Here is a 13233-nt window from a genome sequence, read left to right on the forward strand (position 1 = left end):
TCCTACCCACCTTCAGCTATTCATATTCTTCCATATATACTGATAACTAACAGCTGCACACAGCTAAGCCCTCGTGTCACTGTACCAGAACAGAATAAGGCGGGAAAAGAATACTTTATATTTGTACTTCAGACGGTGAAGCCATGACGGCCATATTTGTTATTGGAGGGTGACGTCACTTCCGGCTCCGCGTTCCCCTGGTAACGGAGCAGCAGAAGAAAACGGACCACGGAGAAGACGGAGAGATATAAAGTGAGTAGTGGAGACCCGATATGATATCGGAAGGGACAGGACAACATTCTCTTCGGGAGCTGCCTGTGTCCATATAACCATCAACGAGCTACATCCTGTATTATACTCCAGAGCTGCACTCACTATTCCGCTGGTGCAGTCACTGTGTACATACATTACATTACTGATCCTGAGTTACATCCTTGTATTATACTCCAGATCTGCACTCACTATTCTGCTGGTGCAGTCACTGTGTACATACATTACATTACTGATCCTGTACTGATCCTGAGTTACATCCTGTATTATACTCCAGAGCTGCACTCACTATTCTGCTGGTGCAGTCACTGTGTACATACATTACATTACTGATCCTGTACTGATCCTGAGTTACATCCTGTATTATACTCCAGAGCTGCACTCACTATTCTGCTGGTGCAGTCACTGTGTACATACATTACATTACTGATCCTGTACTGATCCTGAGTTACATCCTGTATTATACTCCAGAGCTGCACTCACTATTCTGCTGGTGCAGTCACTGTGTACATACATTACATTACTGATCCTGTACTAATCCTGAGTTACATCCTGTATTATACTCCAGAGCTGCACTCACTGTTCTGCTGGTGCAGTCACTGTGTACATACATTACATTACTGATCCTGAGTTACGTCCTGTATTATACTCCAGAGCTGCACTCACTATTCTGCTGGTGCAGTCACTGTGTACATACATTACATTACTGATCCTGCACTGATCCTGAGTTACATCCTGTATTATCCTCCAGAGCTGCACTCACTATTCTGCTGGTGCAGTCACTGTGTACATACATTACATTACTGATCCTGAGTTACGTCCTGTATTATACTCCAGAGCTGCACTCACTATTCTGCTGGTGCAGTCACTGTGTACATACATTACATTACTGATCCTGCACTGATCCTGAGTTACATCCTGTATTATCCTCCAGAGCTGCACTCACTATTCTGCTGGTGCAGTCACTGTGTACATACATTACATTACTGATCCTGAGTTACATCCTGTATTATCCTCCAGAGCTGCACTCACTATTCTGCTGGTGCAGTCACTGTGTACATACATTACTGATCCTGAGTTACATCCTGTATTATACTCGAGAGCTGCACTCACTATTCTGCTGGTGCAGTCACTGTGTACATACATTACATTACTGATCCTGAGTTACATCCTGTATTATACTCCAGAGCTGCACTCACTATTCTGCTGGTACAGTCACTGTGTACATACATTACATTACTTATCCTGTACTGATCCTGAGTTACATCCTGTATTATACTCCAGAGCTGCACTCACTATTCTGCTGGTGCAGTCACTGTGTACATACATTACATTACTGATCCTGTACTGATCCTGAGTTACATCCTGTATTATACTCCAGAGCTGCACTCACTATTCTGCTGGTGCAGTCACTGTGTACATACATTACATTACTGATCCTGTACTGATCCTGAGTTACATCCTGTATTATACTCCAGAGCTGCACTCACTATTCTGCTGGTGCAGTCACTGTGTACATACATTACATTACTGATCCTGCACTGATCCTGAGTTACATCCTGTATTATCCTCCAGAGCTGCACTCACTATTCTGCTGGTGCAGTCACTGTGTACATACATTACATTACTGATCCTGAGTTACATCCTGTATTATCCTCCAGAGCTGCACTCACTATTCTGCTGGTGCAGTCACTGTGTACATACATTACTGATCCTGAGTTACATCCTGTATTATACTCCAGAGCTGCACTCACTATTCTGCTGGTGCAGTCACTGTGTACATACATTACATTACTGATCCTGAGTTACATCCTGTATTATACTCCAGAGCTGCACTCACTATTCTGCTGGTACAGTCACTGTGTACATACATTACATTACTTATCCTGTACTGATCCTGAGTTACATCCTGTATTATACTCCAGAGCTGCACTCACTATTCTGCTGGTGCAGTCACTGTGTACATACATTACATTACTGATCCTGTACTGATCCTGAGTTACATCCTGTATTATACTCCAGAGCTGCACTCACTATTCTGCTGGTGCAGTCACTGTGGACATACATTACATTACTGATCCTGTACTGATCCTGAGTTACATCCTGTATTATACTCCAGAGCTGCACTCACTATTCTGCTGGTGCAGTCACTGTGTACATACATTACTTATCCTGTACTGATCCTGAGTTACATCCTGTATTATACTCCAGAGCAGCACTCACTATTCTGCTGGTGCAGTCACTGTGTACATACATTACATTACTGATCCTGAGTTACATCCTGTATTATACTCCAGAGCTGCACTCACTATTCTGCTGGTGCAGTCACTGTGTACATACATTACATTACTTATCCTGTACTGATCCTGAGTTACATCCTGTATTATACTCCAGAGCTGCACTCACTATTCTGCTGGTGCAGTCACTCTTTGTCCTGCCTCATCCTCTCTCCGGGGTCTTGTGATGCTGTGAGCTGATTATTTGCTTTCCCTCCTGTCTTATATCTGTGCAGGATATTTCAGATATAAAACATGTTCTTTGCAGCTTTTATTCTCCAGTTACATCCAGAGCTGCACTCATAGTTGAATTTGATGGACTTGTGTCTGTTTTTCACCATTACTGACATTGTAACTGTGTTGTTGTGTGATCTGCTCTCCGGTATGTGCCACGTTCCCCGCAGAACCTTATGTGCTCTGTACGGATATAGACGATGTGAGGAAAGCTGATGTACGTGCTGCTCTTGTTGTGACTGGAGGACGAGTCTGATGCTTTGTGCTGTGTTCTATCTCTATGGTAACACCGTGTTGATGATTTGCAGGATGTCGGGTCTGTATGGAAGCAGCTCGTCACTTTCCAGTAAGCGTTCAGAGGCGCTGAAGTCCGATGACCAGGAGGCGTTCTACACGTCCTGCCGCGCCGCTTACCTGACTGTGTTCAGGAGCAGCCTGGAGAACATCACCGACCGGCAGCAGCTGTGTCTAGGTAATCATCCATGGGTTTGAGAGTGGGGCTCTGAAGTGTTTGTTTGAACGGAGCAATGGCCGTCGATGAATGAGACCCCCACGACCCCGAGAGCAAAGCTCTGAAGTGCCCTATTTAAATAGAGCAAGGGCTCGCATGCTCGCTGCCGCTCCATTCATTGTCTATGGGACTAACAAAGATACCCAAGAGCAGCGCTCAGCTATCTCCAGCAGTCCCATAGACAATGAACCCAACCACTTCATTGAGGATTGTTATGACCATCAGCTAGTTGTCTAGTATCCTAGGGGTTAACTCTCTGGGATAGGAAAAACTGTTTAACCCCTTCCTGACATCTCTACATGTTCGGCAAGTGTATGGAGCTGTTTTATACTAACAGCAGCAGTCGCTCCTTTTTAACCACATAAATGCCGCCACCAGTTTTTAACAGTGCCATTTCAGTAAGCGATCTGGTGCGGGTGTACAATCATGTCCTCATCGCCCCATCCTGCATGTAGGACACGATCAGCCCGCCGCCATCTTTGTAGTCTTCATAGAAGGTCATTTCACTGTATACTATGATATTAAAGTATTGCAGTATATAGTATAAGTGATGAAAGGCTCACAAATTCAGGTCTCCTAGGGAGGACTAAAAAGAAAAGTAAAAACCCAGAAAAGTTATAAAAAATGTTGAAAAATGAAAAAAAAAAAAAAGTTTGAATCGCCCCGGCTCCTGTTTTCCCCAATCAAAAATAAAGAAAAGAATTAAAAAATGAAGCAGATTTTGTATCACCCAAAGTCCAAATTGTGAAAATATAAAATAATTAATCTGTGGGGTAAATACCATAAAAAAATATAAAAAAGAAACGCCAGATATGCTGTTTTTCATTTGCCACCCTCTCCTAAAATAATACTATACAAGATCAAAATGACACAAATAAAAACAATCCCCCGCACGGCTCCACTGACAGAAAGGTAAAAAGTTACAGGTCTTAGAAGATGGCGACACAGAGATTATTTTCTTATTTTTTTCAAAGTTTCCAAATCAGTTTTTCACCACTAAAATATAAAAAAAAAAAACTGCAAAAGTTTATTATCTTTGGAATTGTCCTGATTGGGAGAATCCTGTTCCCAGGTCATTTATACCTCGCAAAAGTGAAAATTGTCTGCAGCTGTAAGGGGTTAAAAAAGCTCCCAACATGCCTTTTTATGCGCTTTTTCCAGGCTTATTCTGAGCTGACAGCGCAGGGCTGATGGACGGCTGCAAACGATGTCACTCAGGTGCTTATTAAAAGTCATCAGCGCCATCGTGCGCCTAGAGCCTCAGTCACACATCCGATTTTCACGTACAAGTGATCACCGGATTTCACTTTTACCTGTGATAGTCTATGGGGCCATTCACACATTTGTGATTTTTCGCGGACAGAGAGGAGTCACGGAGACATGTCCGGTTTTGATCCGAGGGTCAGCAATGCAATGCAACGGGTCCGTGAAAAACATTGGACTGCTCTCTGATGCCATCCGAGTGCAGTCTGATTTTCACAGACTGACAGAATTTTTACATTTCTCCACGTACAAGAAAATCGGAAGACACTCAGACCACACTCTGATCAAAATCAGTCCTTTTTTTGTTGTACGTGGAAAAATCAGACGTGTGAATGAGGTCTTAGCGGCCAGTTGACTGCTTATCTCTCCCAACCTCCCTTACACACGCAGCCTCCGTCTCATGGCGTCTTCATTGGTGTTTTTGACTCTTTTTTTTTTTATTTATGTAAATGGTTTTTTTAATTTTTTTTTTTTTGCTTTTTCTTGTGCAGTTTTAAAATCAATAATGAAATACATAATGCTTTAGATGGAAACCATTGTGGTTGATGGTATGTAGGTGATTTTTTTTCTTTCATTTTGCTCCAGGCTTTTTTCTCATAGGCTTGTAAAACGCCAGGAAACATAGAGGAAAAAAGCAAATTAAAGAAGCACTCCTCCTTCTCCTCCTCCTGCTTCTCCCTTGAAAGTTTTTATCCTCTTAATATATTGCAGTCATCATATTATACATCTCTGTGTACTTACAATTGATCATTTTGCCTTTCTACCCAGATAATTCTTCTCTTTTCCATTAGGTCTATGACATCACATGATTAGAAACTGCCTAGCTGAATCCTTCAAAGCTCTATGTAGAAACAGGAGGTCAATTTTCCCTGTATGAGTCATAAGTCACTGCCAAAGTCAATGGTAAAGGGAAAGAGGGAGCAGCTGGGTCAGGAGTTGAAGAGGGGAATGATTTCTGCAGGGACAAGAGACTTCCTGTTTCTACATAGAGCAGAGAAAAGAGAAGAATTAGCGGGTAGAAGGGCAAAATGATCAATTGTAAGTACACAGTGCTGTATAATATGATAATTGCAGTATATTAAGGGGATAAAAACTTTGATGGGAGGAGGTTTTTTTTTTTAAAATATATATATAGATGTGAGAAATGTATGTTATGTTCCAAAAACTCTGACGTTTCTAACTGCATTTTTTTAATGCACATTAAATGTCAATGATTTTCTCATACGAAAAAAATCTTTCTGAGTTTCATCAGTGTCTTTTCTTTCTTTATCAGAGTTTGGTCAAAGTTTCATCAGTTTTTCTCGGATGAAAAACAAATAATAAAAAAAAAAGTTTCTCTATCTTTTCCTATCAGTTCATGAAAAACGGATGGCGCACAGATGACATCCGAGTGCAGTTCTTTCCAGGACCCATAGACTTGCATTGACCATTTTGATCAAAATTGGACAAGTCCGTGCGAAAAATCACGGACACGTGAGCGGCACTATTATAGGAGCGAATCCTCTCCGAGAAAAACGTGTGAATGAGGCTTAACGTTGCACAACAAAGCTCGATTTTCAATCAAACTTCGACGCGTTTTTGCTTCCAAAACGTATCAAAAAAATGTTTGAGAACCGCCCCTATTCTTTTAGATAGGAATCTGCGTTGTAGTTTTTGTACAGTGTGAAGGTGGACGAAAGGTGAAGATTTGTACGTAAAAAAAAAAAAAAGTTTCATGCTGATTAGAAATATGACCGGATTCTTGATTTCAGCTGGAAAAAAAAATGCATAAAATAATAATAAAAAATAAAAAAAACGGACCCAGCAGCCACAATGGCGGCTTTTTCATGGGAAATGCGACTTGTTTTCTCCGTGGCGCCTGCAGGAGCGCGCAGCAGCAAACAGGAGTCGGCGGTGCGGGGGTTAATCTCGGGCGTTCTGCGGCGCTGATAGAGAGATAAATCCTGATGACACCTCGGATCTCTTCAGTCGTGATATCCTAATTACGCCACGGCTAGTTTAACAGGCGGTCACATTCAGCAGATGTGCTTAGCCTAATGAAGGCTTTCAACATTATGGCAAAAGATTTTTTTTTCCCCCTCGCAGCTAATGGCAGGTTTCTCATAATCCAGCGTCAAAAATAGTAGCGGCGAGAACAAATGTTAGCTCCTTTCGGCTTGTTATGTCTTTCATCTCTTTCCACGAGCCACTTAAGCAATTGACCAATTATTATTATATGAGCGGCGGTGTCAAGGTCGCAGGGAACAGGCCGGCAGAATACCAAATATTTCCCGTCATTAAATGATGATTAAACCCCCCCCCCCCCCACTTTCCCCGGAGGGAGGAGGGCAAGGAACACAACGTGCCCAGATTTGGGGCTTTAAGGGGTTAACTGTCCCAGGATCGGGGGAACATGTTCCCAGGAGATAAATGAGCAGGAATGAAAATAATTTTCCTGCCGTCTAATTCACAGGCTATAATGTTACCGCGCGCCGGAGGGTGGGTGATTGGGGGGGGGGGGACGACACGTGATCGGATTCATCTCAAGGAGCCGTGACCTTAACATGGGTATTCCCAAGTGTGAGAGCTGCCGCTGCGCCAAAAACCATCTGATGTTAGCAGCTAGGGGGCGCTGACGCCAAATTTGGAAAACACTGAGACTCTGGATTTTCTGTCCGGAAATTCTGTTGCATGAAACGGACCCTTAAAGGGGTTGTCTTGTGTCGCATTGAGAAGTGAGCGGTGCTGATGACACTGCAGCTGCACTCACCTGCAAGGACGCGTGCACGATCAGCAGGTGTGAGCAGACACGGCGTCATCCGCACCACTCACCTCCTCTGCAGGTTTGTAAAATCCGCAGTGTAAATCGACCTGCCCTTTGCATTGCGGAGGGTAAAATCTGCTGCTTAAAATCACTATTCTTGCTGCAGATTTTACCAGGGAAGGTCCACAGGGATTGGACCCTCGGAAAGCAAAATTTCCCCCCACGACTCCTAGGAATAGATGATCACATTTTGTAACATGTCATTTCCATGAATTCCCCTGGGAGATTGTGCTGCATCCAAACTTTCGGTGTTCGGAAGATCGCAGCCGTGAGGAATCGCAGTGACCGGCGCCCGAATAGCGAATGAGTCACCGACTGTGAAATCTACAGCATGTTGGTTATTACTCATCAGATTTCCAAAAAACGAACGCTGATTCATAATTGATACCTACGTGTCGTGCGCCGGCCCGGTCCTTTCAGGTGACAGAATCGCAGGTTTTTCTCCCTCTTTGTAGTTCTCCAGCGGGCCGGACGAAACCCGTCTAGCAGAAGCCTCGGCCGATACTGGAGCGCCAAGACCAAGGAGATGAACTATGACGACTTCTGTGCCATCGCGAAAAGAGAGAAACCTGCTGCAAAAGCCGAACTCCTGAAAGCTTTCCGAAAGCTGGACCCCGCCAACAAGGGGTACATCCTACATGATGATTTCACCAAGATCTTCACCACAGTACGGCACCAAATCCAGAACTAACTATTATCTATTTTTATCTATATCTCTCTATTATCTATCTATCATCTATCTATATCTATTATCTGTCTATATTATCTCTCTATCTATCTCTCTATCTATCTATCTATCTATCTATCTATCTATCTATCTATATTATCTCTCTATCTATCTCTCTATCTATCTATCTATCTCTCTATCTATCTATATTATCTATCTATCTATATTATCTATCTATATTATCTATCTATCTATCTATTATCTATCCATCCATCTATCTTATTTGGTAAGATGTAAAACCCTTATTCTTGCCCCCAGAGGGGAGAGAAGATGTCTCCGGAGGAGGTGAGCTCCGTTCTCCGTTTGGCAGATGTAAACAGCGGCGGGCGATTGGACTATAACAAGGTAAGTCATAGAGACACAGGAGCCGTTTCATATCACAGCATATCAGATTATGTAGCTAATTACCTAAGTAATGGGAACCTGTCAGCCAGTTCATGCTGCCATAATCACGGGCAGTAAAAGATGGCGGCGCGGGCTTCCTGACTGCTCCACAAAAGTGCTTCAGTGCTTTATAAAGCTGTGGAGATAAAGTAGCTCAGGAAAAGTGTCCAGTGAGGGTTTCTGACTAATCTTCTTGATTGACCGGTCCTTAGTTATGTGCATAGATGGAGAGGACAACACTACCCAAATCTGATACGTTTTAAGACTATGGGGCCAGTTTTATCAGATGGACGCTATTTGATAAGTTTGGCGCATCCTGCTGGACGTGTCGGACATTTTTTCTTACTCGTCCTCCCTTCCTTGGCTTACGGCGCACGTAGACGCTCAGATTTCTTATATGTGAGCGCCGATCAGCCATATACAAGTCGATCAGAGGTCATTCACAACCCTTTCACACGAGACTGATACAGACTGTTTGGGGACAGAGCAGCGGTTGATACGATCGCTCTGCCCTTGGATGTGCGGTGGACAGGGCAGAGTCGAGGGTCACGCCGAGGCAGCGGACTTCCGGTGTTGCAGAGAGCATGGAGTTAGGTGAGATGGAGGAAAGATGATGATTTCAGTTGTGTCCACATTGGGCTATTATCCGCCGGGTCCCTCCGATCAGGGCTCAGCTGACTATAGACGGTGGCTCGATCAATAAGGGCAGTCATTTTTTGGAGCGTCATGTATCTTCACGTTTTATAGCGACATTTCCGCTTTTCTCCCGCAGTTCTGTAACAAGTTCTTCAGCACCTGTGACCAATGTGCCAAAGTGTCAGTCGAGAAAATGGAAGCGAACAGCCGGGCCAAGCGGCAGCAATTTGGGAGCCAAATCGAAACGTCTCCTGAAAGATCTGCGTCTCCTCGTAACCAGAGATTTAGTGACGGCGACACAACTCCACGGAAAGGTGAGGGCAGAATTATATAAGCAACGCGCATTATATACACGCCTGCCTGGTACTCCGCTCGGAGGTCACACCGCGGATACTTACTGGTGGTCTTACTTTAGGTGGGAAGCTTTAGAGCCGATATTTGGGGTCCTCCCATAAGCTGGACATCCACTCTCCTGACTCCGCCGTACATCGGCCGAGCGTTCATGTGATTGACTCCTCCGGCAGGGTCTTATCTCCAGCTGTCCATTATCTGTCGTATAGAGTCGGGAGCCCCCCACACATCAGACGGGCGGCTGACTTTCATCTAATGTGCATAGGAGCCTTTACTGAAGCGTATTGGACATTGATTGTCCTTTCTACATTTCTTTGGAGACCACCAGGTGCAGCTGTTCTAAATAAGTGGAGCTGTAGTGTAAAGCATGGGGGTGAAACAGTAGCAGTCTGAGTGTTGGCTATGGCTCTGCCTATACAGTTCTGCTCATCGTTATTGGCACCCATAAAGTTTAAGTACATAATGTGGAATATCTCCTAAAAAAAATGAATCAAGTGAAACAGTATTTTTGTATAGAGACTTGTGTTAAATATAAAAGAGCAAATGATAAATAATAATTTAAAACCAAAATCAATGGAGGGAAAAATAGAAAAACCTAAAGCTGCTGTGTCACTGGTATTGGCACCTTTACATTAATTTAGTATGGAAACACATTTTGACTCGTCTGTGGTAAATCACAAAAGAGATTCTCCTGTGATTAATTGTCGGTGTCCATGTGACATGAATTAGCCAATGAAAGATGATTTCAGTGTTTTAAAAAGCCACATGGTAGGCCCTGTTCCTTTGTCACAATGGCGAAGACAAAGGAGCTGCCCGATGACACCAGAACTGCTATTATTAGCAAACACAAGACTTCCAAAGGGTATAAGGCCGTCTCCAAAGACCTTTTTATCCCAGTTTCAACAGTGCGCAATTATATTAAGAAGTTTGCCAAGCATGGACCTGTCAAGAACCTCCCTGGACGTGGGGGGAAGAGGAAAATTACCAAGAGATATCTTCGAAGGTTGGTGAGAATGATGGAGAAAACACCACATCAAACATCCAAAGACCTGACGGCAAACTTGGAACAGTCTGGGGTCATGGTTTCAACAAGTACCATACGCCGCACACTAAACCAAGCAGAGCTTTATGGGCGAAGGCCAAGGAAGAAACCATTGATGAAGAAAAGACTTAAAAAGGAACGACTGATCTTTGCCAAAGACTACCTTGACAAACCACAATCCTGGGAAAATGTTCTGTGGACAGATGAAACAAAAATAGAGCTTTTTGGCTGCAAAGCAACAGTTTACAGACGGCGCAATGAAGCTTATAAGGAAAATAACACCTTCCCAACAGTTAACCCCTTTCTGACATATGTGGTAATAGTACGTCCTTGTGCCCTGGACCTATTGGACCAGGGACGTGCTATTACACAGAATGTGATCCCGCACCGCTGCCAGCACATTAACCCCCAAAATGCTGCGATCTAAGTCAATCGCAGCATTACGGGAGAAAGGGGAGGTAAGCGCCGATACTTACCACCTCTCTGGGGTCCTGCGCTGTCTCTGCCAGGTCCCGGTGGTTGTCATAGTGACCTGATGTCGTCATGACGACATCCGGGTCACCAGACAGCAGGAAGTTAGGTAGATCGTGCTCAGTGCGCGGTCTAACTAACTTGTGTGCGCAGGGCTGCAGCCTGCATAGCATAGAGATGCTGCTGCAGCATTACTATGCTATACAGGCGATCTGGGTTAAAAAAAATGAAAGTCCCAAAGTGGGACAAAGTGTAAAAGTTAAAAAAGTGTCAGAAAGTGAAAACATTTTTTTGTAAAAATATTTAAAAAAAAAATGAAAAAAATAATCCCCCCCCCCAAAAAAAATATACTGTACCCATAAATTAATATTATTCTGAAAAAAACAAAACAATAAAAGTACACATATTTGGTATCGCCGTGTCCAGAACGACCTGACCTATAGAACTGTCCCACTAGTTAACCCCTTTAGTGAACACGGTAAAAAAAAAAACAAAGCAAAAAACGATGCTTTATCATCATACCGCCAAACAAAAAATGGAATAAAACGCGATCAAAAAGACGAATGTAAATAAAAATGGTACCGCTGAAAATGTTATCTTGTCCCGCAAAAAACAAGCCGCCATACAGCTCCTTCAGCCAAAAAATAAAAAAGCTATAGCTCTTAGAATAAAGCGATGCAAAAAAAAATAGTTTTCTATAAAATAGCTTTTATTGTGTAAAAGCGGCAAAATATAGAAAAACGATATAAATGTGGTACCGCTGTAAATATACTGACCCGAAGCTGTCTTATCAATCTTAACACACGCGGAACAGCATAAAAAAAAGCAAAATAGCAACTCCTGAATTGTTGGTTTTTGTTTATTCTGCTTCCCAAAAATCGGAATAGAAATCGATCAAAAAATGTCACGAGCCTGAAAATGGCACCAAAAGAAAGTCAACTCGTCTCGCAAAACAACAAGCCGTCACATGACTCTGTCGGCCGAAATATGGAAAAATTATAGCTCTCAAAATATGACGATGCAAAAACTAGTCTTTGCAAAAAAAGCGTCTTTTAGTGTGTGACAGCTGTCAGTCATGAAAACCCAATATCAATCTGGCATCGCTGTAATCGCACCGACCTGAAGAATAAAGTCATCTAATCACTTATACCGCACGAGGAAAGGCATAAAAAATAAACTCTAAGGTTAGGGTTGTACTAGGGTTAGGGATAGGGTTGTGCTAGGGTTAGGGTTGTGCTAAGGTTAGGGATAGGGTTGTGCTACGTTTAGGGTTGTACTAGGGTTAGGGATAGGGTTGTGCTAGGGTTACGGATAGGGTTGTGCTAAGGTTAGGGTTGTGCTAGGGTTAGGGTTGTGCTAAGGTTAGGGTTGTGCTAGGGTTAGGGTTGTGCTAGGGTTAGGGTTGTGCTAGGGTTAGGGATAGGGTTGTCCTAGGGTTAGGGTTGGGATCTTTTCAAAAGCAAAGAAAAAAAATTATGACGATATGGCGACTAGTGTTGAGCGCAATTGCTCGCTACTTGAGTTTGCATCGGGTGCTTGGGTATGCACTGAGTATTGCGGGTGCTCGAGTCTCCGCCCCATATGCTTTGCGGCCAAAAAAACCTTGCGGAGATTGCCTGCCATGCACGTGCGATCCCCGAATGTTTTTTTTGGGTGCCTAACAACCGTGAAACATGCGGGCGGGGACTCGAGCATGTCACTCGAGCACACGCAGTACATGGTGCATACTTGAGTACCCGATGCAAACTCATGTAGTGAGCACTTGCGCTCAAGACCAATGACAACTTATTCAATATGATGACCTAATGTTATCAGATTCTGTGTCGTACCTCTGGGTTCAAAATGTTCACTATACCCCTTGATAAAATCCTTGAGGAGTCTAGTTTCCAAAATGGGGTCACTTGTGGGAGGGTTTCCACTATTTAAGCACATCAGGGGCTCTCCAAACGCAACATGGCGTCCGCTCTCAATTCCAGCCAATTTTGCATTCAAAAAGTCACACAGTTCTCCTTCCCTTCGGAACCCTGCCGTGTGCCCAAATAGTGTATTTTCCCCACATATGGGGTATCGGCGTACTCAGGAGGAATTGCACAAAAGTTTTGGGGTCCATTTTCTCCTCTTACCCTTGTGAAAATAAAAAATTTGGGACTAAAACATCATTTTTGTGGAAAAAGTTGGATTTTTTTATTTTTACGGCTCCTTGTTACAAACTTCTGTGAAGCACCTTGGGGTTCAAAGTGCTCACTACACATCTAGATAAGTTCC

At 43.4% G+C, this 13233-nt stretch overlaps 1 protein-coding gene across 1 annotated transcript in view; it reads left to right on the forward strand.

Moving 5' to 3' along the window:
- The first annotated feature begins 102 nt into the window (after window positions 1-102).
- Window positions 103-13233, forward strand: part of EFCAB7 (EF-hand calcium binding domain 7) — a 46737-nt gene continuing 33606 nt past the window's right edge. The window contains exons 1-5 of the mRNA XM_073643812.1: window positions 103-252; window positions 3089-3252; window positions 7813-8024; window positions 8343-8429; window positions 9241-9418. Coding sequence (XP_073499913.1) covers window positions 3090-3252; window positions 7813-8024; window positions 8343-8429; window positions 9241-9418 — 640 coding nt within the window. The 5' untranslated portion in view covers window positions 103-252; window position 3089. The remainder of the gene's footprint in view (window positions 253-3088; window positions 3253-7812; window positions 8025-8342; window positions 8430-9240; window positions 9419-13233) is intronic.

The sequence above is a fragment of the Phyllobates terribilis genome, unplaced genomic scaffold (genome assembly GCF_046119375.1).
Source record: "Phyllobates terribilis strain yellow unplaced genomic scaffold, ASM4611937v1 Scaffold_8__6_contigs__length_399053987, whole genome shotgun sequence".
Classification (NCBI taxonomy): Eukaryota; Metazoa; Chordata; class Amphibia; order Anura; family Dendrobatidae; genus Phyllobates; species Phyllobates terribilis.